This window comes from Epinephelus fuscoguttatus, linkage group LG10 (genome assembly GCF_011397635.1).
Source record: "Epinephelus fuscoguttatus linkage group LG10, E.fuscoguttatus.final_Chr_v1".
NCBI classification, from domain to species: domain Eukaryota; kingdom Metazoa; phylum Chordata; class Actinopteri; order Perciformes; family Serranidae; genus Epinephelus; species Epinephelus fuscoguttatus.
In genome coordinates this window covers 12,780,564-12,804,884 of record NC_064761.1, presented here as the reverse complement: position 1 = coordinate 12,804,884, position 24,321 = coordinate 12,780,564, and the positions used below count along the sequence as shown (strand labels likewise).

General features: G+C 42.9%; 2 protein-coding genes across 2 annotated transcripts in view; both read right to left on the bottom strand.

The window, feature by feature from the left end:
* The window catches only part of LOC125895743 (fibronectin-like), a 19,926-nt gene extending 6,648 nt beyond the window's left edge, over positions 1-13,278 (bottom strand). The window contains exons 1-20 of the mRNA XM_049587827.1: positions 13,214-13,278; positions 12,852-13,112; positions 12,056-12,316; positions 11,363-11,623; positions 11,020-11,280; positions 9,971-10,228; positions 9,629-9,889; positions 9,117-9,166; positions 8,758-8,968; positions 7,873-8,133; positions 6,801-7,061; positions 6,429-6,689; positions 5,946-6,206; positions 5,300-5,560; positions 4,952-5,209; positions 4,228-4,491; positions 3,739-3,999; positions 2,944-3,204; positions 1,738-1,998; positions 24-281 (exon numbers count right to left, since the gene is read on the bottom strand). Of these exons, the coding sequence (XP_049443784.1) occupies positions 24-281; positions 1,738-1,998; positions 2,944-3,204; positions 3,739-3,999; positions 4,228-4,491; positions 4,952-5,209; positions 5,300-5,560; positions 5,946-6,206; positions 6,429-6,689; positions 6,801-7,061; positions 7,873-8,133; positions 8,758-8,968; positions 9,117-9,166; positions 9,629-9,889; positions 9,971-10,228; positions 11,020-11,280; positions 11,363-11,623; positions 12,056-12,316; positions 12,852-13,112; positions 13,214-13,235 (4,714 nt within the window). The 5' untranslated portion in view covers positions 13,236-13,278. The remainder of the gene's footprint in view (positions 1-23; positions 282-1,737; positions 1,999-2,943; positions 3,205-3,738; positions 4,000-4,227; positions 4,492-4,951; positions 5,210-5,299; positions 5,561-5,945; positions 6,207-6,428; positions 6,690-6,800; positions 7,062-7,872; positions 8,134-8,757; positions 8,969-9,116; positions 9,167-9,628; positions 9,890-9,970; positions 10,229-11,019; positions 11,281-11,362; positions 11,624-12,055; positions 12,317-12,851; positions 13,113-13,213) is intronic.
* The window catches only part of LOC125896196 (uncharacterized), a 27,105-nt gene continuing 16,054 nt past the window's right edge, over positions 13,271-24,321 (bottom strand). The window contains exons 18-36 of the mRNA XM_049588586.1: positions 23,804-24,064; positions 23,408-23,665; positions 22,840-23,100; positions 21,880-22,146; positions 21,052-21,315; positions 20,577-20,834; positions 20,204-20,467; positions 19,843-20,100; positions 19,251-19,511; positions 18,050-18,313; positions 17,130-17,390; positions 16,667-16,927; positions 16,256-16,516; positions 15,598-15,867; positions 14,819-15,079; positions 14,380-14,640; positions 13,880-14,143; positions 13,340-13,474; positions 13,271-13,287 (exon numbers count right to left, since the gene is read on the bottom strand). Of these exons, the coding sequence (XP_049444543.1) occupies positions 13,271-13,287; positions 13,340-13,474; positions 13,880-14,143; positions 14,380-14,640; positions 14,819-15,079; positions 15,598-15,867; positions 16,256-16,516; positions 16,667-16,927; positions 17,130-17,390; positions 18,050-18,313; positions 19,251-19,511; positions 19,843-20,100; positions 20,204-20,467; positions 20,577-20,834; positions 21,052-21,315; positions 21,880-22,146; positions 22,840-23,100; positions 23,408-23,665; positions 23,804-24,064 (4,607 nt within the window). The remainder of the gene's footprint in view (positions 13,288-13,339; positions 13,475-13,879; positions 14,144-14,379; positions 14,641-14,818; positions 15,080-15,597; positions 15,868-16,255; positions 16,517-16,666; positions 16,928-17,129; positions 17,391-18,049; positions 18,314-19,250; positions 19,512-19,842; positions 20,101-20,203; positions 20,468-20,576; positions 20,835-21,051; positions 21,316-21,879; positions 22,147-22,839; positions 23,101-23,407; positions 23,666-23,803; positions 24,065-24,321) is intronic.

Below are 24,321 nucleotides of genomic sequence, written 5' to 3'. Positions count from 1 at the left end.
AAACTAATCTAAAATGTCTCTACCTGTGCGGAAGGATGAAATGCTGGGCTGGCTCGTGCAGTTGTCTCCACTGGCGGTGATGCTAATGTTGTACGGCTGTCCACAATGCAGATCAGCCAGCGTGCAGTTGTTCACTTTGGTGTTGCAGCTCACAACATGTCCATCCCTCCCTGTGGCTGTCAGTAGGTAGGATGTAGCCACAGAGGAGTGTCCCCACATCACTGTGGCTCCGTTCTCTTCACATGACGGTACCACTGTCACATTGTCCGGGACGCAGGGTGCTAAAGAGGACAGAATAACCTTCAATATTTCTGTTTTTTTGCCTGTATATTTATATCCCTATTAGCTGCAATTCTTCCTGGGGTTCCTTAATAACGTGTTTCACCATGACAATGCTGATCTCACAGTTACATAAAAACCATTATGATACCACATGCAACCGGAAAACAGATTACTGCATGACTTTACATAAAATACACTCAGTTAGAATTACAGTCTTATGGTTGTCAAGTTCCAGATACAGTTTACATCCATGTCTGTGGAAACATGGATGCTTCACACCCATCCTCCATCAGGCAGCACAGAAGATCTATACAATCGGCACAGTTTCAAAGTGGACACTCAAAATTAGTAAGGCTGTAATCATTCACAGAAAATCTTGGTCTACTGGGATTCCTCCACAACCAATCAATTGGTCGATAGGGGAAAGAGAACCTCACATTATCTCTAGATTAACTAAATCAGCCACAGTGCACTGTGTGCACTTTACCTGGTATTGTTGTATGTCCACCAAAGCGTTTTTTTCTTGTACCAGGGTTCAACATTAACATTATCGTGATTATTTATCCATTTTTCCAATTCAAAATTAGAGATATATTAGAGTTGAATTACAGTTAGATGTTTAATTTTGGGTAAAACGCTGCACTGGTCACTGTCACCAGCCGTCAAATTACAGTGGAGAAAGGGCGGGACAAATACCACAAAGACTAACAGTCATAGAGGACATACACAAGTGCTGAACAACAACAACTGCCGTTTTCAGCTGGGAAAACATTGACTCTTGGCCAGAAAAGTGTTATGATGAACATTATGATGTCACATTGAAGTTGACGTTTGACCTTTAGGATATAAAATGTCATAAAGTCTTGACTTATGGCCAAAAAATGTTTTGTGAGGTGACAGTGACCTTGACCTTTGATCTTTGACTAATAAATTCTTATCAGTTCATTCTGAAGTCCAAGTGGACATTTGTGCCATATTTGATGAAATTCCCTCATGGTGTTCTTGAGATATCATGTTCACGAGAATGAGATGAACACAAGATTGCAGAAACCTTGACCTTTGACCATCAAAATCTAATCAGGTTATCCTTGAGTCCAAGTGAATGTTTGTGCCAAATTTGAAAAAGAAAAAAAGTCCCTTAAAGTGTTCTTAAGATATTGCATTCACAAGAATGAGACGGACGATGTCACAGTGACATTGACCTTTGACCTATGACCACCAAAATCTACATAAACCATCTTTGAGTCTTTGGGGACGTTTGTGCCAAATTTGAGGAAATTCCCTCAAGGCATTCTTGAGATATTCTGTTTACACGAACCTGAAAACATAATGCCTCCGACCATGGCTATTGCCAGCGCGGAGGCAAAAAACTAAAACAAAGATACTAAGAATAAAAGTAATTTGCTTCAGTAAATGATAAAGTGAGTCAGACTAAACTGGTGTGCTGATAAATACCTGTTTTGATCTTCTTTGGTGGACTTCTGAGGCTGCTGCACTTATCAGAAGAAGCTGACACTATGATGCTATAATGCATGCCACATTGGATACCCTGGAGTTCACATGATGTGGACGAGCTGTTACAGGAAATAAGGGTTTGGTCGTGGCCCTCAGCAGTCACCAGGTAGAGTGGCGTGTCCTCCGTCATCTCCCATTCAACCAGTATCGTGTCACTGTCACATTGTGTCACTGCACTAATGGATGTTAGAGCACAAGGACCTACAAGACAGGAATAAAAAAGAGTGTGAGGTAGTGTGATCAGTGTCAAGTATCTTCAAGAAAAAACTTACGGACTGTATATTTGTCATGTCTTGTCCTCCTTAACCTTCCAGAGAAGCTGCTTTGTGAAGAGGCTTCATAAGTGCCTTAAAGCATTAGTCCGTCTTTATAATCTTTTGAAAGCTTTTAAATCAGATCAGATATTACTACATTCCTTTGAATCCACATGATACTCCTTTCCTTTTTGTGTCTTTCAGTCAGCAGATGGAAGCACACATATAAGTTCATCCTCTTGAGACCCCGTCTCCTCATATGAGGATATCACATGTTGGGTGTACTTGACCTTATACTTTATTCTACTTAACTTAGATAAGTTGTCCTCATTCAAAGACACGTTTTTGTTCCATCAACTGGTAGTAAGAGCACAAGACACTAATCACTGTAAAAAGAAGATGGCAGCTATCTCTGCCAAGTCAGTCTGCAGTTGATCCTGACACAAAAGTGGACGAGGTCCAGAACCTGATCATATTTTATGGTTGAAATTTGTTTATTTATGATTGATAATGTTTGTATTTTGATATGGCAACAATTTAAATCAATTTTAGCAACAGTGTGAGTTAAAACACTTAATTAGGAAGTAGTCGTTTGAAGACATTGGGACTTTATCATTGTCTCGTTTGAGGACAATGGGACTTCATTATCATTGACAATATTTAGTTTTTTATAGCAAATAGCTAGGAGAAATTAAGTATGCATAACAAACAAAAGTTCATGTCTCAGGAGGTTATAAGATGCAAAGTCTCTGAAAATCTCACTCTGCTCTTACAACTTTCGTTAATACATTAACATGGTCAAATGTTTACTAGATAAATTTCCTAGCAACCAAGACAATGAGCACCTCACTTCAAAATCAGTTTATTGAAAGAAGAGAGTCTTGCTGGATACCTGTCTCCAGCTCAAAGGTGGTGCTGTGATTACTGCGGCAGTGTTTGTTGACTGCAGTGACGTGGAAGGTGTAAAGTGTCCCACATTCCAGATCTGGGACATTACAGGGGGATGAAGCGGTACTGCAGCTGGAGTTGTGACCTCCGACTCCTTGGGCCAGCACAAAGTAGCTGAGGGCTCCATCTGAGGCATCCCACGTCACCCAAGCGGCGTTTGATACGCAGTCCAGACGGCCCTCAGGATTCCTGGGCACACATGGAGCTGTGGAGGGTGAAACGGATAGACGTGGGCATGTCGATTCAATAGTGAAGGAAACATGTTTACACTTGAGTCGCAAATACATCAAAGACATTTGGGTGATATATAATGTTTATGTGGAAAAAAGGGGGGTTTGCTCTTGAGGAAGCCTCTTATTATGCACTAAACCCCTTCCCAAAACTGAGGCAATACATTATTCAATAAGCGAAGAGGCATACAGAACTTGTGCAGCTTTTTTTTATATGGTAGGTAAGGAAATGTTGGGGAGGTTTGCAGAAACCCTATGTTGCTGACATCAGTGATCTTTTTGAGATCACAATATGTGTCTGTGTGTTAAGGCTCATTCCTGCATTACTACTACATGTCCAAAGCTGGTCTGATATTAACACACAGCTCCCCCCTTGGGAGACACTGGATTCATGCATCTAAGTGAATGAACTTCTGAACTGGACAGCTATTTTCAGTGCCTCATATGATCAACACACTGATATGTGTAAATTTTGCAATCGGACAAATGGCTGACTACTTGAAGTTTACCTGAGGAAGTGTGTACCATAGCGCTGGGCTTGCTCTCACAGCCCTCTCTTACAGACAGCACAGTCACATTGTAGCTCCGTCCACATGGTAGATCTGATATGGTGCAGGAAAGCCCACTGGAGTTACAGTAGAGTCTCGCCCCGGTGTTGCTCACTGCTGCCACATGGAAGTACTCGGCATCAGGGTTGGGGAGCCAGGACACTGTCATGGCACCCTCATTACACTGTGCATCAACAGTCACATCCTGGGGTGCACAGGGGGCTGAGGGGGAGAGGCACAGAGACGCAGGAGGGCAAGTTAATATGGTACTGGTATTGTTTAACTACCCTTTGAGGTTACCATCAAAAGAAAAGTTTGAATGCAAATTGACACTGTAGGAAAGCACTTCTGGATGTGAAAAACTTCTCCCATCTCATTGTAACTATAAATGATGCTGCCATCACTAATTAAAAAAAATCACAGGAAGCCTTTATGAAAAGTTTGCGATACCTGTCCGCACGTAAGCCTTGTCGCTCTCCATACTGGAGCAGGACTCATCCTGGCCGAACACGCTCACATTGTAGGTCTGTCCACACTGCAGGTCGCTCAGATCACAGAAGGTCATGGTGTTGTTACATTCAGTCTGGTGGCTTCCGTCTTCTGTAATACCCACCACAAGATAGGAGAGCGCTCCGCTGGCTCGTTCCCACGTCACCGCAGCAGAGTTTGAGTGACACCGCAGGGAAGCCCTAACGTTGGTTGGCTTGCAAGGCACTGGGAAAACAAGCAATGAGATAACAGAGTTCTTGTTACTTAATATTATATGTGAGATAAGAGACGACACTTTAAATCCTTTCACTAGTCCAACTAAACTGAAATGACAAAAAGTGCAGTGTTCGCTGTCATACTATACTTTATAAGGTTCTGTCTATACAAGCAAATATTAAACAGTAAATTGTTCTTCCTAAGGAGAGCCTGAAAAGAAAACTGATGGACAATTAATTAATCAATTAATTAATTATCATTTGACTTAAATGCTACCTGCCTGATTCTCTGAAGTAGGTTTAACATACCCAACAAGTCCGACTTCTTACAGGTCTTTAATATTCACTCAGATTGTTCAAAGTCAGAGTCCTTTATTTCATATCAGTGAGTATTCTACAGACAATAAATAAAATTTAAACCACTGCACTGAACTCATTGAAAATTACACCTGTCATACTGAAAAATTTACCTGACTGCAGGTTGAGGTAGGTGTGGCTGTTGTCACACTCTCCATCCAGAGCTGTCACTGTCAGGTTGTAGAGCTGGCCACAATGCATGTTGGGTAGATGGCAACAGTTTCCGGTGCTGTTACACTGAGTCTTGTGACCATCAGGCCCAAAAGCTCGCACCATGTAAGATGACACACCCTCTCCTTCTTCCCATGACACAACACCTGTGTTATTGCTGCACACCATCTCTGCTGTTACTTTCTGTGGTACACATGGCACTACAGACAGACAGACAGACAAGTGTGAATGAAGACGGGTATAAACAGAGCTTTAATATAACATGCACTATGCCTTACACATGATTCTACCTGTGCTGAGCTCCACAGCAGAGCTCTCAGCACTGCTACACGTCTCATCTGAAGCACTGACAGTGATGGAGTAGTTGAGGCCGCACAGCAAGTCATCAAACAGGCATGTTGTCTCACTGCTGTTGCATGTTGATGCGTAGCCACCGTTGCCCTGGGCAACTGCGGTGTATGATGATGCCCCTTTGCTGTGCTCCCAGGAGACCGCCACAGCGCCAGACTCACAAACCACCCGGGCCTCCACGTGCTGCGGTACACAGGGCACTGCACAGGCACACACAGAGAAATATTAATCCTGCATAATGATTTAGTGTCAATATAGATCCAATAATTATTTCTTATTAGCAATTATCAGCACAGCCAGAGAAACCACAACTATTTTACCAAAATCAGTTTCATAGAAATAGTGTATTACCACTGTATTATTAAGTTCTTTATTCCTTTTTTATGACAAGTACATAAAGTACATACGTACATAATCAATCTCCTCCTACCCTGACTCATCTACAGAAACATCCCAATATTTCAAAAATATTTCTAAATGTTTCCAAAAATACAGCTGACCTAATTACATTATCCCATCCTGTAACATAGACATTTATCATGCTGCCAAGGCCTCCACATGTTAAATCTCTTTGGTCATCCTCACCTGCTTGAAGCTGTTTCATGTCACTTTTCGAGACATTGCACATGCCGTTGATGGCAATCACACTGATGTTGTAGGTGAAGCCACACATGAGGTCTCCCAGGTCGCAAGACAGAGACGCAGTCTCACAGCCAGATTCATGCTCTTCCACGCCCAAGGCTTGGACAATGTAGAAATCGGCCCCTCCGCGGCCCTGCCACTCTACACGGGCGGTGTTGGTAGAGCAGTCCAGTACAGGATCAACATCTTCAGGAGGACAAGGAGCTGGAGGGGGACAGGGGAAGAGAGTAAAAAATAATGATTCTGTAGTTGCTTTGCACCTGAAACCACCTGTCACTGCAGCAAGACGACAATCTCAGCCAGATCAGTGAAACAAGATTTTCAGTTGGTGAAATTAAAAAACAAAACAAAACAAAAATGTAAAATCTTGCATCCAAGGTCTAATTTGAATTTACTGAATTAAAAGAGCTTTTTTAAAGAGCTCACCTGACTCCACCGGCAACCTAGTGCTTGGAGGGCTGCTGCAATTCTCATTTGAGGCCACAACAATCACATTATAGGTCTGGCCGCACTCCAGGCCCTTTAGCTCGCAGTTAGTGTAGTTGGAGTTGCAGGTAGAAACATGGCCACTAGAGGACCGGGCTGTTGCGGTGTAGTCCAGGGCGCCATCTGCATAGGCCCAGTCCAAGAGGGCTGAGTTGGTGTAACAGTCCAGAACCACTGAGCCCATGTTCGGTGTGCAGGGGACTGAGAGAGGAGGGGAAGAAAAAGAGGACTGGAGTAACACTTAAACACGTTCAGAGCAATAAGTCAGTGACACGTTCACATGGGGGGGTCATGTCAACCCAGTTGTCCTACCTGACTTGAACTCTATAGCTGGGCTGGGTAAACTTGAGCAAATATCATCCTCCGCCACCACCTGAACAGAGTAGGTCTGGCCACAGGTGAGGTTGGTCAAGATGCACATTGTTTCTGTACTCTCACAGGAGGACATGGCTCCCCGTGTGCTCTGAGCCGACACGTTGTAGGACAGAGCCCCCTCGCTGGCCCCCCAGGACACGACAGCCTGATTTTCAGAGCAGTCTATCTTCACATCCACATCAGCTGGAACACAAGGCACTGGAGAAAGACAAAGAGGAGAGTGTTGCAGGTTTAATTATCTAATCATTGAGTGATAAGAAGTTTGAAATCAGATAAACAAGGTTTCATTTTCAAAAGGGGCAGAGAAAACAATCAGTTAGGGCAACAATGAGACAACATTTTGCAGACAAATATATACATTTCTATTCCCTTAAAGATTATTTTTCTCTGGTTACCCATTTGACATTGACTCAGTTATCAGTTCCTATAAATACATGACACCTATTGTCTGTCGCCACTGCTTCAAATTTTGCTCAGCCTGAACAGGGATATATTAAGGAGACCCTGTTTGAGTTTTATTTTGAGTCTGAGTTTTGTATGGACAAATTAAAATGCAAACAACTTAGAACTTAGGGGAAATTTAGCGTATAGGAAGAGGAAAGAAAACCTGAGAAATGCTGGTTTATTACCTCTGGGTAAAAAAATAAATTAACAATATTCTAATCAAATATGTAGATTGTGAAAGAAGGAAATCATAAAATACAAAATTAAAGATTTTTTCATAAAAAAAAAGATACATTTTAAAATAGAATAAATTTAAGATTAATTTAAAAATAAATTGTAACCCATTTTAATTGGTTCCTTAAGTTAGCCCCCTTAGAATTCATCTGCTTGTTTTGGGACGTTGAATAAAGTGGTTGAGTAAAAGTGAATTTGTTTGACCTTTATTTAGTAACACATTAAAGCCACCCCAACTCTTGACCAAAACCATTTTCACACCTTCTGTTCAGAAAATAAAAAATGTATGGAAGAAGTATCTACATAGAATAAATTGTCCTGAATGTCTCACCTGACTGCAGCATGTCAGGCTCACTGGGGTCAGAGTTACACTTCCCGTTTGAGGCGACGACTGTCACTGTGTAGTTCTGTCCACAGTGGATGTTGGGCATGCCGCACTGCTCGCTGTCAGACCAGCAGCTGCTTGACTGGCCATCTTCCTGCATTACTGTGGCAGTGTAGAACTCTGACCCGGCCGAGGCGGACCATGACACCACAGCAATGTTAGCGTGGCAGGTCATGAAGCTGGAGACACCAGTGGGCGGGCAGGGCTCTGAGGGAAGGAAGGAGGGTAAACTGTTAGTGAAGGCTGTCTTTGGAATACGCAGAAGAGTCCCTGTGTGTCTTGTGATCTAAGGTTAATATCAGTGTTAAAGAGTATAGGTTTATTTGTTTTTGTTTAAGTCTGGTGTACAACCCACCAATTTCTGAATGTGTGTCTTTCTGTGTTGCTTTCCCTGAGGTTTCTCCCTTTAGGTACCAACCTTATCTTAAATCCCTCTGAGACATATTTGGGATTTGGTCATATATGAATAAACTTGATAATGGCTCATGAAAGATGTTAAATTCATCACCAACACAAAAATGTTTATCAGTGCATGTTAACCACAGTTTCTCTGTAAACTGGAGAGGACAATTTTTCACTACACTGCACTGCTGTCTTTAAAAGATGAATAATACCCATAATGTATGAAAGATGTGGAATATTTTAAGGTTTGTTAAAAACACTAAACTGCATTGCTGACTTTAATCTGTAGGAAGAGGCAGTTGAAGGACTGAATGAGTTGCAAAAGTCCCTTCACTTTAACTTTGTGTCATCAGATTTGGGCGTTCAATAAAACAGGTGACTTCAAAATACAGTTTGAAAACTACTGTTTTAAAGGCGAATAGTCTCCACCTGACTCAAGCGTTGAGGGCTGACTGGGGAGACTTGTGCACACAGAGTCTACCGCCTGAACAGACAGGAGGTACTCCTGGCCGCACTGGAACTCAGAAATGAGGGTCCAGGTGTCGTTGGTGCTGAGCTGCACTTTATGGCCATTGTTGTTCTCTGCTGTCACAATGTAAAACTCAGCAGTTTCACTGGCATTCCAGGTCAGCGTTCCCACCTTAGAAACACATTACAATATCATTTTAACTTTAGTTAATGTAATAAGTAATCGCATTGTTTTGCCACTTTCAAAACAAAAGCCTTTCAGAGAGAACAAATGAAGCCAGAGAAAATGGACAGTTTGTTAAAACAGGTAAAATATTCACCTTCATAGTGCAGTTTAGAGACGATGTCAAGTTCTGGGGAATACAGGGTGCTAAAAACAGAAGACAAAGGTTAAGTTGTGACTGGAGCTGCAAATATTAGTTATTTTCATCACTGATTAATCTGCTGATAATTTTCTCTATTAACCTATTAATCATTTGGTCTATAAAATGTCCTACTGTGCTCATTTTCAGGTTCCCGCTTGTATTTTGGGTCTTTAGAAGAACATGTTTACATGCATTAATGTTCAAAAAACACTTGTATTTTCGTCTTACTGTCTGTGCTGGTACACCTATAAGCTTCTGTATGAAACGCTCCGTTTAGTGCCTGTCTCTTTAAGCCCCCCTCCCAAAAAAGCCTGCTCTGTCTGCTCTGTTTGGTCAGCATTTCCAGGTCATCCATATCTTGGTGAGTATAGCAGCACTCTCTTTTCACGTGTAGTATTTAAAACTTGCCACATTTGTTTCGTTGAACATTCAAGGGGAATTTGCATGCATTACAAAAGTGTGTTTACCCATTCGTATTGAAGTGCTGTTGCTCGGCATGCTACTGCACAGGTAGTCGTTGGCAATGACATGAACGGTGTACTGATCGCCACAGTGCAGGTCGTCCCAGGCGCATGTGGTGGTGTTTGTGGTGCACATGTGGGTGTGGCCATCCTGTCCCACTGCGATGGCCAAGTAAGACTCCGCCCCGTCGCTGCTGGCCCAGGTGACCGAGCCCAGATTGTTCTCACAATCTGAAAAGCTCTGCACATGCTGGGGCACGCAGGGACCTGAGGAGAAGGTGTATTGTTGGATCATAGACTTACTACACTGTACACCAAATTTGACAAAAGTATAAATGAGACATATACCTGTCTTGAACTCTTCAGGCAGGCTCACAGCGCTGTTACATCGGTCATCTTGAGCTTGAACAGTGAAGGTAAATAGCTGTCCGCAGGGCAGCTCAGCCTCTATCATTGTCTCCTCGGTTTGGAAAGACGTGGTGTATCCCAGGTCTCCTGTGGCTGTCACCACATAGACTGATGCCCCTTTAGCCTCCAGCCAATCCAACACCACCGTCTCATTGTCACATGACCCACTGACTGTGACACCAGTTGGCTGGCAGGGTTCTGGAGGACGAGACAATTTTATTTAAGTTCATTTATGATCTACTTGCTGTTGAACTCCACTTTTTACATCCTTGTTCCAATACTGTTGCAATGTAGGGCTCTGACTAACAATCAATTTCTATTATCAATCAATCATTTACTCTACAAAATGTCCTAAAATTGTGGAAAGTGTCCATCATCATTTCCTAAAACCAAATAATTAATAACTTTATTGTCACTCTAGATGTACAATGAGATTCAGCACCAACAAAAACAAGCAGTATTAAATTTACTATCATAGACGACTAAACCAACAAACAATTATCAACATTTAAAATATGTAAATCTAGTGGCAGCAAGACCACAATACACTAATCCATGAAAAAAACAAGATAGTAGCCGTCTCTACCAAGTCAGTCCACAGCTGATCCCGACACAATAGTGGACAAGATACAAAGCCTGATCAAATTTAATGGTTGAAATTCGTTAATCTATGAATAATAACTGTTGTAGTTTGATATGCCATACAAACTTTACCAATTTTAGCAACAGTAACAAGAAAAGATGCTATTAATTAGAAAGTATTTGTATGAGGACATTGGGAATTTATTATCAGCTCATCGAAGGGCAGTGGGGCTTAATTGTCTTCTCGTTTGAGGACACTGGGACATTATTATCGTTGATAGTGTCTCAGTTTTTGCATTTGTCAGGTCCTACTAATCCAAAATAGCTTATATGTAACTAAAACCAAATTTCTTAATCAGTCAATAAATTACGTTACTAGTTAATTGGTTGATAACGATGTTCCTTACCTGTCTGAATCTCCACAGTGCTGCTGATTTCACTGTAGCACATGTTACTGTATGCAGTTACAGAGAATTCATAGGTTTCCCCGCAGTGCAAGTTGGAGAACTGACAGGTGGAGTTGGTGGAGTTGCACCACAGAGTCATTCCCATGCTGCAGGTGGCAGTCGCCATGTAAAGCTCCACCTCCTCTCTTTCCTCCCAGTACATGTTGGCTGTACTCGTCCCACACTGCAGGTCCACTCCAACGCGCAGAGGTTTACAGGGCCCTGGACAACATGTTCAGTTTAGTATCAGTGATCTCATTCACTGGATTCAAACTACTCTGGGATGAGATGTTGCTCAACTCACGTGTGCTGAAGGTGACATCAGCGTGTGTCTCAGTCTGGCAGTGTTCGCTGATGGTTGTGAGGCTGACGTTATACGTCTCACCGCACTGCAGCTCCGTCAAATAACACATCTGCTCATCAGACTCGCATGAAGCCAAGTAGCCATGATTTCCTACAGCGGACACCATGTAGGAGTTTCCTACATCGTCCGAGCTCCAGGAGACTTTGGCTGTGTTGTTGTCGCAATCCAAATAGGCTGCTACATTTTCAGCTGCACAGGGAGCTAGAGACAGAGGGGACGGATGGACATTACAAGACATGGATGCAATGTCACTGATCACGTGTTGAAGCTGTTATGATCGTCAACCTCTTTATTTCAGAAAACAAGTCCCAAAATCTAGGTCTTACTAGTTTAAAAAAAAAGTCAGTAAACTGCACAATATGTTAAAGTTTTTTGGCATCAGCTGTCTTTGCTCATTTCAGTTTAAAGATTGCGTTTCGCTCTTGAGGGTCATTTCCTAATTTCGTGGGTAGTGTAGGTGTATTGATACCCAGCATCAGAATTTAAAAAAGGTTTACATTTACGATTTCTCACAAACAAATGTATCCTTGAGGACACACAGTTGCGTTGAGTGTACTTCCTTCCTCAAATTATTTACAAAGCCAATTTTTATTTTGTATGTCTCCATTGTCACTGCATACCGTGTCACCATACCTGAGATGAGCAGGACAGTAGTGGAGATGCTACTGTTGAGAATCTCTCCGATGGCGATGACATTGGTGTAGTAGATGATTCCACAGTGGAGGCCTTCTACATTACAGAAAGGGTCTGTACTGTAGCAGGACACAGAGTGGCCGTCACGCCCAGCGAGACGAACCTCGTAAGCCACAGCACCATAACTGGCCTCCCACGACACAATTCCCATGTCATTCTGGCAATTCACATTGGTCTGCACGTTTTCGGGCGGGCAAGGCTCTGAAGACAGAAAAAGAGGCAGAACAGATTTCATCTATGCTGCATAAAGAAAAAAAACACAAATACACTACATAATCTTCTTATTTTTAATACTTTTGAAACATGATATTACATCAACAGATACTGAAAACGTGAAAAGTAACACATGAATCACATTTACATCCACTTATTTTGTCCTAGGGCTGCAACTTGGTGTTAATTTCTATATAGCTTAATGTGCAGATTGTTTCCTCAAATAACTGTTTTATCATTTTGGTGAAAAACATCTGAAGGTGATGCTCTTAAATGTCCTGGCTTGTCTGACCAACACTCCAAAACTAGATACTTGCTTTACTATCACATGAAAACTGACTTAAACAACAATTATTAATCATTATTTTTCTGTACATATTAATTAATAAGTTAAAAGTTTCGAGCTCAACCTTCATCTTGTCAATAGTGACACAATCAACACTGGCACCATCAGAGAAAGTCCTCCGACTGTTAAGAACCTCTCAAGCGCAAAGATGCATCTTTTATTAACGTGCTTTCTCACCTGTCATAATTGCAACCGGTTCCGTCGAGGTGGACACGTCTTTGCACACGTGATTATGTGCCGTGACGTTGATGCTGTACATCTGGCCACATTCCATGTTGTACATGGGACAGTAGGTGTCGTTGGTGACGCAGGAGACCATCAGGCCCTGCTCTGTCACCCCTTCAACTGTGTAGTAGTCGGCACCAGGGGTCATGTCCCAGAGCACCTGGCCGATCGTCAGGCTGTACTGAGTGCTGATGTGCTCAGGGATGCACGGCTCTGTAACAAAGTGTTGATGAGTTAATAGAACTAAGTGAGGTGACAATAATTAAAACACATTACTGAGCAGAGGGGAACTTAATCCTGGTGCCGTCACTCACCAGTGTCCAGCTGTCCTGTCATGTGAGCGATGCAGCTGCAGGTCTGTCCCACAGCTGTCACAGCGACAGAGTAGCTCTGGCCACAGAGCAGCCCTTCCAGTTCACAGTGGGTGTTGTTTGCTTCACAGGTGACAGAGTCGCCTGACGCGGTGGTGGCCATGACCATGTACAACAGAGCTCCATCACTTGGGTACCATGATACCGTGGCCATCTGTATGAGGCAGTCCATCACTGCCTCAATATGTCTCGGTTTACAGGGAACTGGGAGGACAGGGAAGACAGTCATGATTTTATTTGATTTAAATTAAATTTAAATTAAAACTACATTGGCCCAGTGTCTATAAAGAATTATAGAAGTCAAGGTTGTTAATGATGATAAATAACTGTAGTTTGTGTTACTACAAAGCAAAACAAAGGGTTTAAAAGTACGTATTTTCATTAAATTTAGTAGAATTTCAGTAAGATTAAATCTTAGTTGAGAATAAAATTTGAGATGATGAAAGGCTTTCATAATTCTAAAAGGGTCAAAGCTTCTCTAATGGTAAACTATGAAAGCCTTTATTTCAAGCATGAAGCACTCTCTCTTGGTTTCTTAAAACCAGTTCCTAATCTGATTCTAGCCTCCATCCTTACTATACATGTCCATCACTGAGCTCTCTGTCCTACCTGAAGGTGTGTCAACCACATCAGTGGGTGGGCTGTCGCAGTATCCATCGGAGGAGACCACAGACACATGGTAGATCTGACCACAGCCGAGTCCTGTGATACTGCAGGAGCCCTCAGTCGTGCCCTGGCAGGTTGTGGTCCGACCATTGCTGTCCTGCACTGTGGCGATGTAGGAGTCAGCTCCTAAACTCTCAGACCAGGACACATTCAGAGTGTTGTCCTCACACTCCACCACAGCGGACACGTTTTCAGGTGTGCACGGCACTAGTGAGAAGAGATAAAGGTGTGGTATACAGAAACAGAATTGAGCACTACCACCAAAAACTTCATGAACAAAAAATGTGAAATTCCAAGCATAAAGGTGGCATTTTTGATTTACCGATTTATGTTTGAGAATAATTTGTTTGTTACAGCTCTGGATAATTTATGTTCCTTGTGACAGTGTGTAAATAATAGCATTTCAGAATTCATGGACACATACAGTGAATGTCTTTACATACCAGTCCTGATTGTCACACTGTCGCTCAGTTTGCTCTGGCAGTCTTGGTCCTCTGCCATCACAGTAGCCGTGTAATGCTGTCCACAGTGCAGACCTGTTAGATCACAGTGGTTCTCGTGGGAGCTGCACTCGTCCACGTGGCCATCAGTTCCCACAGCCCTCACTCGGTAAAGCTGTCCTCCTCTGCTTTGGTTCCACGTCATGGAGGCCACATTGTCCCTGCAGCTCAGGCTGGCTTTGAGGTCCTGGGGAACACATGGCACTGCAGGGAGAGGTTGATAAGGACATTTATTGCAGCATTTCTTTATTCTAATTTATTTCATAAATCCTGAACACTGCAGCTGCGATTATTTTATTATCTGATCATATTTATTGTCAAAATTTCTGAAATAGGTGTGTGTATGTATGTATGTATGTGTGTGTGTGTGTATATACCACACCTGTCCTGACAATGTCCCCTTCGCTCTGCGTGCTGTTGCATGTTCGTCCCTCAGCCATTACAAACAAAATGTACATTTCTCCACATGGTAGATCAGTGATGTCACAGCCAGTGTCTGACGTGGTGCAGCAGGAAGTGCCTCCATTTATCTGCTCCAGCGTGGCCGTATATGTTACTGCGCCAGGGACGGCCGCCCAGGCAATGCTGACTGTGCGGTTGTCGCAGCTCACTGATTTCTCTATGTCCTCAGGAGGACAGGGAGCTGGGGAAGGAGAAGCACTGTGAGGTACAGTTTACAATAAACTTCCTGACTGGCGCCCTTGGATCTGTACTTATACTACAGAAACCAAGAACCTTAAGCCAGGGTACATGAATCAGATGCAAATGCAACAAATTAAGATGCTATTAGGGGCGAAATATTTTAAACCACGTTAAACTATAGTGTAAAAAATAACACATTTTATCTAAAACCCCTCATGAACACTTGTTTAGATTAAGAATATAGATTTTAGCTGCCTTTACAGACTGAATACTTCACTGATTTTTTCAGAGCAGCCACTGCACCCTAAGGGTAGCTAATATACTTCTCATGTATACTACTAAAACCACTATATTAAACCAAAGCCATTCATAATGCTTTGAGGACACTGACGTTATCAGCAGTTACAGCACAGTACATTTGTGTTATATAAGTGACTTTCTGTTTCCTTGTTTTTAAAATGATAAATATTGATTTCAGTATTTTTTCATATTTATAGTTTCACTGTATTTTTTATTTACCAGTCTCGGCTGCGACAGCATTGCTGGGTGCACTGGAGCACTGTTGGTCTCGGGCCTTGAGGGTGAAGGTGAGGTTTTGGCTGCATACCAGTGGCGGCAGGGCACACATCCCGTCTGATGTGGAGTTGCACTCAAATGTCACCATGTCACCCTGGCTGTCTGTCGCCATGACAACATAGTCCTCAGCCCCGGCAGACTCGTTATACATCACCCAGGCCGAGTTGAACAGGCAGTCGATCTCCACGTCAGACAGGTGAGGTACGCAGGGAACTGGAGGTAAGGGGTCAGAAAATAAGTTGTGCATCATCATTTTTATTACACATAGTACACTTTTAGTTTGGCACATAACCTAAAATAATCCAGAGGTGAAAGTACGCCATCCCTGTGCACAGAAATTTAAAGTTTTCTTTCTTGTAAAGCAAGACAAGCAACAAAAATGTAATTCAAAGTACTGTATATATGTATTTAATAAATATGCAGTGACACATGATATAACAGAAACACAAAGTTGAATAAAAAGACATGAATATATTTAAAAAAAAGAGTAAAATAAAAATAAAATTGGACAGAACAGAAAAATCAAAGAGCAGTATTTGTACACAAAAAGTATACATCTGCCTCTTTATTCAAGTAAAACTAAAATATTATTGATCCTTGCCTGTCTTGATCATTTTTGTAGGGCTGTCTCTGCCCACACATCCGTCCCTGGATGGTGTGATGGTGACGTTGTACTCCGTCCCACACTCCAGCATGCTAAGATCACAACCACTGTTTCTGCTGCTGCAGTTGTGTTTCCAACCCGCGGCGTCAACAGCTGACACCATGTAGTCGACCCCCGCCACGCTGTTGCTCCAGGTTACAGACACAACACCGGTGGAACAGTTGACAGCGGGGAGAAAGGTAGGAAGAGGGCAGGGAGCTGAAAGAAGGAGAGGGAGAGTTGAGGTGAGAATAAAAGAGGACAGTAAAACTAATGCATGTAAACCTTTCTCATGTAAGGTTTATACCTTTATACCTCTATTTCTTTGTGATCAGATGTGCTGTAACTGTCACCTGGAGTTTAACCTACCTGTAAGGACCTGCTCTATGGGGCTGTGGGAGCTGTTACAGGCCTCATCTTGGGCCACCACTGTAACGTTGTAGGTCAGGCCACACTGCATGTTGCGCACTACGCAGTGATGCTTGTTCGTCTGGCAAATGCTGACATGACCTTTGCTGCTCACCACGGAGGCACGGAAATGGGAATAGTTACCCATCGACTGCCAGGTTACGTTGAGGACACCGGACAGACATTCAAGGTCGTTTTGTATGTTCTGTGGCACACACGGAGCTGGAGAGCAAGAGAGAGCAAAGAAAAAACAGCTATATGGTCACAGATTTGATGGAGGAAGATACTGATGTGCTTGTAAAGCCAAATGTAGTGGCTCTAATGAGGGTGGGTGATATGTAAAAACTGGAGAACAGGACATGTGAATAAGATAATCTAAAGTGATCATAGACAAACCAAACATGACTTGGGTTTAAATACCTACCAGTATGAATCACCTGAACGTCACTCTTGGCTCCGATGCAGTTTTCATCGACACCTGCAACATAAACCTTGTACTGCTGTCCACAGAGCAGACCAGATATCTGGCAGGTGGTGCTGGTGGTGTTACAGGACCACCAGCGACCCTGTGCATCCATAGCTGCAGCCATGTAGGAGACGGAGCCCTGTGAGGCCTGCCATGACACCGAGATGTCGTTTGACTCACAGGAGGAGTCAACCTTCAGCTGAGTTGGAGGGCAGGGAGCTGCAGGAGTGAGGGACAATTGCTGAGTCATCACTTACATGCATCATTACGTGCATTAAAAGAGTGCTGAGAAGGTGTCTTTTTTTCTATTGCTGTCGATTTACTTACTTTCATGATGTACAATTGCAAAATGTTTACTTGATATACTTCATTTTAACAGTGGTTAGCAAGCAAGGGGAGGAGTTGTGTAGATAGTACTGGATAAATGGTCTAAATAGTAGTGTAAACATTATTTATAAACAGTTAAAGTTTAAAAATACAGAAACAGCTAAAATAATTAAAAATTGTTCATTAAAAGTAATTTATAAATAGCTGAAAAAATTGGTCAAAATAATGGCTTAGCATTTGAAATAGTCAGGCAAAAGTGATGGATAAAATGGTAAATAATAAATGTAAAAAAATAAACAAACGTAAATTACTTAAGTGAAATGTATTAAGTGGACTGAAAAAGGCTACCTAAAGTTTAACTTGTATGGGTAATATTAATATTAATAATTCATATAATAAAAAAATGGTACTGTGTGACAATACGTTATTGTCACACAAAAATATCATGATACTCTGCTGTATCAGTTATTCCTCCACCCCTAATAAATAGTTGAAATAATTCATTAAAGAAAAAAAAAATTGGAACAAAAATCTAAAAGTAAACAAGTTACCTGTGTTGATTCTGTGCCAGTCCTGGGCAGGACTGGGGCAGTTCTGTCCCTGTCCGCTGACGCTCACCCTGTAGCTCTCCCCGCAACGCAGAGAGGTGATGTTGCAGGAGGAACCATTGGTGGAGCAGGTCTGCTGGTGTACGATGTCAAAGGCATCGGCTGAGGCGTTGTAGTAGAGGATGCCGCTGCCCGGAGTCCAGTGCACAACAGCTGTGTTGGTGTCACAGTCCAGAGTAGCCTGTAGACCACTGTGAGGGCAAGGACCTAGACAGAGAGGGATGTAGAAAGGGAAACGACTTAGACAGAAGGTAATGTGGGCATGCATTGTGCACAGTCAAATTTATGCTCTATTAAATACAAAATAGATGTTGAAGATGTTTAGATTTGTTGGAAGCATTGTCACATGAAAATCCTGTCTGTCAAGTGTAGTTGCTTCTGTTGATTCGTAATTGGATTTTAAATGGGTTTAATGAGAACTTCTCATGCCTCTGACACTTAAAAAGTGCATCTTACAAAATATGGTTCTTAAATGACACCTAGTGGCAGCCATAAGAAACAACAACATTGCCAAATCTGTCTTCCTGCACAACCCTCAATATTTTTTTTGTGTTTTCTTGTGTTTTTTTTTTTTTTTTTTTTTAAAGGTTGCTGTGTCTTATTAAAGGTAGGTGACAAAAAATAAAATGATACACAGGCTGCATATCTACTTAATGTTATTTTATGCTGGCAAGTTTTCATCCAAGACAATTTGTCAGATAAAGTGATGTCACGGCACTCGTACAGTAACAGGAATAAATCCTTAGACTGTATTTTAATCCTGACAAATGGCCATCAGTGCATCACACTGAGCATAAGGCTGCTGTTAGAAGGTCATAGACTGCTTCCCTGTCAAAGGTAATGTCAACTCTGCATCAGGAGTTTCATTCCACAATGCTGAAAAGCTTACACAGAGACAATGCCAAGTGAATACTGTAGCATATGGTGAATAGTTCAGGGTGGCTGGGAGTCTTGAGCAATTGCAGCAAAAACACTGGGGCTGTGCCTCATCATAATGCTTGAGCATATTATGGGTCATCAGCAACTGATCAGTAACAATTCAGCAAAACTCTGTTCATATATTCTGTTATGTTGTTCAAAGAGACGGTAAAATAAAACTGATGGCACCTTCAATTGGTCAGCTGGTCTGCTTTTGTTTTCTTACCTGTGGTGACGCTGATGGACTCGCTGACCAAACTGACGCAGGACTCATGACGAGCCACCACTGAAATATTGTAGTCCTGCCCACACGCCAGGTTGAGGAAATTACAGTTGGTGTCCGTGCTGTTACATTCATCGTTGTGGCCCAGACTTCCCCGAGCATAGACGGTGTAAGATGTGGCACCAAGTGCTGAGTCCCACGTCACAAAGGTGATACCAGTCTCGCAGTCCACTCGTGCAGTGGGGTGGGTGGGAGCACAGGGAGCTGGTGGAGGGAGAGACAGAGGCAGGGTTACTTTCAGCTCAGTCTTCTGTCAACACTGAACACAACTATTTCCTTCATCAATTAAGCTTGTAATATGTTGCCAGCTTTTACGGTGGAGAGCAACTAAGTATACTTACTGTACTTACGTAAAGCAGGCCTTCTCAGTGTTTGACTGGTCATAGTAAAATAAGCACAGGTGTTTCTAATAACATTAATGATGGCTCAGTTCTTTCCAGTCTGTCCCTGTAAGTCATGACAGTGGGCCAGCATGCACAATACCAGGACAGGTTCCCACACCAGCTTTCATTATCCTATCTTAAATTATTAGTACCTGTTTTGACATTTGCAACAGCTGGTTCACTGCTGCATGAATTTGTGTGACCGACCACACTGATAACGTAGCTCTCCCCGCAGGTCAGCTGGTCGAAGGTGCAGTTGGAGCTGCTGGAGTTGCAGGTGGTGGTCATCCCTCTGCTGTCCACTGCTGTCACCATCTGGGTCTGGTCCGGCCCCGAGTTTCCCCAGGTCACCAATGCCATGTTAGTGCTGCACTGCAGATCTACCATCACCCCTTCTGGTTTACAGGGTGCTGAGAGTGAAGAGGCGGATGAATAAAAGAGTTGGGTCGTGAGAAAAATTGGTGACAAGAAAGAATGAGGAGATGTAAGTTTACATTTAGAGTCTTTTGCTACCTGACTGCATGCTGTAGTCGGAGCCCTCAATGGTGCCACAGTCGATTGATGATGAAGTGACGGCGATGCTGTAGGTGAGGCCACATTTTAGGTTCTCGATGTTACAGTTTGTGTTAGGGGAGTCGCAGGTAACACGGGTGTTGTCGCTGCCAATGGCAATTGCAGAGTAAGAGCCGACATCGCCGATGAACGCCCTCCACTGCACCGCAAAGGAGTTGGCATTGCAGTCCAAGTCTGCTTCCACCCTGTCAGGCAGACAGTGAGCTGTGGGAAAGGGGCAAGAGGGGGAGATGATTGTTTTAATCATGTATTCATTGGTTTTGAGCTTTTGAACAGTGAGGGTGCGATCCAGACATCTGCAGGTGTTATCTACCTGAGTCAAAAGTTAAGGATGCTCCTGTGCTGCTGTTGCACGTCGCACTGGAAGCAACCACAACTGCAGTGTACTGGTGTCCACAATCCAGCTTCACTGAGCAGGTTGTTGTGTTGGATGAACAAGAAACTACATGGCCGTGGGTACCAGTCACCGTAGCTGTGTAGGAGATAGCGTAGGTACTTGGTGCCCAGGTTAGCGTTCCCATGTTGGTGCCACAGTCGGCTCTGGCAGTCAGGTTGGTCGGAGGACACGGAGCTGGCAGGAAAGAGATTTAGGAACAAACCATTCATTGTTCCTCAGAGGAATACGCCAAAACAACTGCACTTACAGTCCGAGCTAGAAGTGAAAACTATAGAGACTTGTGAGGTTAGAGAAATGACCACTGATTACTGGGACTCTCAGAATGACTTTTCTTATTGTAACAGCTCTGCATTATTGTAAGTGAGCAACAAAGATACATCCGGACATTAACCTGTTTCAGTTTGCATAGGCTTGCTGAGGACACTGGTGCACTCATTGTCCCTGGCAGCAACTGTCAGTGTATACAACTCGCCACACTGCAGCCCGGTGAGCACATGGGAGGTCTGGGTTGTGGAGAGGCTGACACTCGCCCCACCATCTTCCTCTGAGTGGACAAAATAGTCAACACCATTCTCAGGACTCGGGTCCCAGCTTACTGTGATGTCATTGTTGTTGCAAGCTGTCACTCCAGTCACATTCATCGGTGGGCAGATGACTGTGAACAAGAGAAAGACATTTTGAAAATGTTGTAAATCAGCTGATTTAAATACATTTTCTTTTTAATTAATCCACTGAGATGTTGATTTGATTGAGCTATTGATTTTTACACAACTTTGAAAACATTATATACAAAACAGAGCATATATAAAGGACCAGACGGGCATTTTGGGAGATATAATTACTTGCTTTCTTGTGAAAAGTTAGATTAGAAGATCAATATCACTCTGATGTGAGAAACAGCTGGCCCCCAGGTAGGCCCTCATTCAGAAAAGTTTGGACACCCCTGATCTTAGCTAAGCATTAAAGACTGGGAGCATGTGGAGCCGCCTAGTCTGGCTCTGTCCAAAGTTAAAATATACTCCAAACAAGCAACTCCAAAACTGACTAATTACCACCTTGTAGTCACCCCAAATCAACGGTTCTTCAACAAGTGAGTAATCACCTTTAACCTCTTCCTGTCCCCAGTCTCAACTTTACACATGGATCTTCTCATCTCATTTTCAGCAAGAAAAAAAAAAATCAAACTATTCCTTGAATATCTACATATACATTCTCTCACCTGACTGGAAAGTAAAAGGCATGCTGGGCTCGCTCATGCAGCCCCTCTCTACGGTGACCACCGTGACTACGGACGTCTCGCCACAGTGGATGTCTGTGAGGGTGCAGTCCGTTCCGTTGGAAGTGCAGGTGTAATTGTGTTCCTCCATGGCAAATGGTATCGCTGTAGCCACATAGTGATCTGCTTGTAGGGCAGCGTTCCAGGTCACATGGCCCACGTTACCATCACACTGCAGGGACACATGAACATCAGTGGGAGGACAGGGGCCTGAATGACAGAGGAGGAGGGGAGAAGGAGGGAAACACTTTTAATATTTAATCATTCATATAATAATTATAACTGTGGCAAACAGACTAAATCCTGTAAAAGCAGTAGTGAAAACATGCAGATATAAAAGTAATGCATTCAAAATGTTACTTAAGTAAAAGGACAAAAGTATTTGCATCAAAATATACTTTAAGTACTAAAATTAAACATACTCATTATGCAGTATGGCCTACTTCAGAATAACATTATATTGTATTATTGGATTTAACTGCACTTTAATGTTGCAGCTGGTAAAGGACGAGCTAACTTTAGTCACTTTATACACTTTTGGGTGGCTTGCGCATTTCCCAGAGGATCAATAAAGTTTTATTTTAACTGATAATAATACATTATTATTAATTTCTTGATTATATTTGGTATCATCAATCAGAATCAGCGAAGAAACTATTACATCAATTTAGTTGAGTAAAAAAGTTCAGTATTTGTCTCTTAAATGTAGTGGAGTTGAAGTAAACAGTAGCAAACAATTACTCCAGTAAGTATAGTACAGTACTCCTGAATTGTACTTTAATACAGTACTTCAATACTTTTCACCACTGGCATCTGGTTGTATACTACTGCAATGGAGTTCTACTGAGGACAAACTCAGTGCTCCTACTACAAAGTGTGTAAAAGTGCATTTTTCCACCTTACCTGCAACATAAGAGTGTGTGTAGCTGTCGAAGCCCTGGCAGCGATCAGAGAAGGGGGTAACAGTGATCAGGTAGGTCTGGGCGCAGTGCATGTTGGGTAGGAGACAACTCGTGGTGTTTGTGGTGCATTGTTTGGTATCACCGTCTCTGCCTTGTGCCGTCACCGTGTAGGAAACAGAGCCCGGGCTGAGTGCCCAGCTCACCGCCGCCGTGTTGTTGTCACACACCAGGGAGGCACTGACGTTCATGGGCGCACAGGGGGCTGATGGGAAAACAAGAGGGGAAACAGTAGGAGAATTTGGTATTATACACCAAGTTTTAACAGTATGCTAATTGATCTCCATAGCATACGCAAATATATGGAAATCAAAGATGCCTGAAATAGCATGACTAAAAAATACATTGCTGGCATTCAAAAAGGGCACGTATGCCCAAAATGGTTAGTGGACTATAAATTCTATGTATTTAAAAAGACAAATATTACAAACACACTGGTTTAGTGTGGAGTGGAGAGTAAACCCACAGAAACATCTGTTATGGAAACAAACAACCAATCGTCGCTCTCTTACCTGTCTGTATTTTCGTTGACCCTGGCACGCTGCTGTTGCAGTGGTCAGCCACAGCTATCACGTCCACCTTGTACAGGCGACCACAGAGCAGTGAGGGTAGGGGGCAGTTGGTGTCAGTGGTGCTGCAGGAGGCCATATCGTCTCCAGAGTAGACTTTGGCGTAGAAACTCTGTCTTCCCAAAGTCTCGTCCCAAGTCAGGAAGGCGATGCCAGTCTCACAGGAGTATGTGTACTCCACGTTTGCAGGGGTACAGGGCGCTGAGAGAGTGGGAGGGGAACACAGTCAGTTCCTGAACAACTCATATTTGAATACCTCGTGACTTCATGCAACCCGCTAACATCAAGTGGCCCCAAAGCAACAGCCTTAACACAAAGTTATTCTAAATTATAACTTACCTGTGACAATCTGAAAAGAGGAGCTGGGTTCACTATCACACTGGATTCCTCGTGCAACAGCCTGCACAGTGTAGGTGTTTCCACAGTGCAGGTCGTCCAGGACACAGCTGCTGTTAGTGGAGGAACTGCAGGATGTCGAGTGTCTGCTGGAAGTTGCGCTGACTGTGACGTTCATGGCGTCCTCATCCTTAACCCAGGTGACCATGGCATGGTTGGAAACACAGTCCAAGGAGTGGTCCATGATCACTGGAGCACAGGGGGCTGGGCAGGGGATTGTCACATAGATATAAATTAGTCTTTCAGAGGAATCTTTAACATGAGATACAGAATACAAAACCCCTCCTCCTAACACACAGGTGCATCTCAGAACTAAATCTCATCAGATCTCTGAGAGTTACAGGTTGTTTGTTGTTTATTTTCTTTTACGTACAGGAGCACATTTGTTTTTTTGTTTTTTATTTTGGCCACAATTTTTAACAGCATCAGACTGTTTCATGTCCCCTTTCCTGTACAATTAT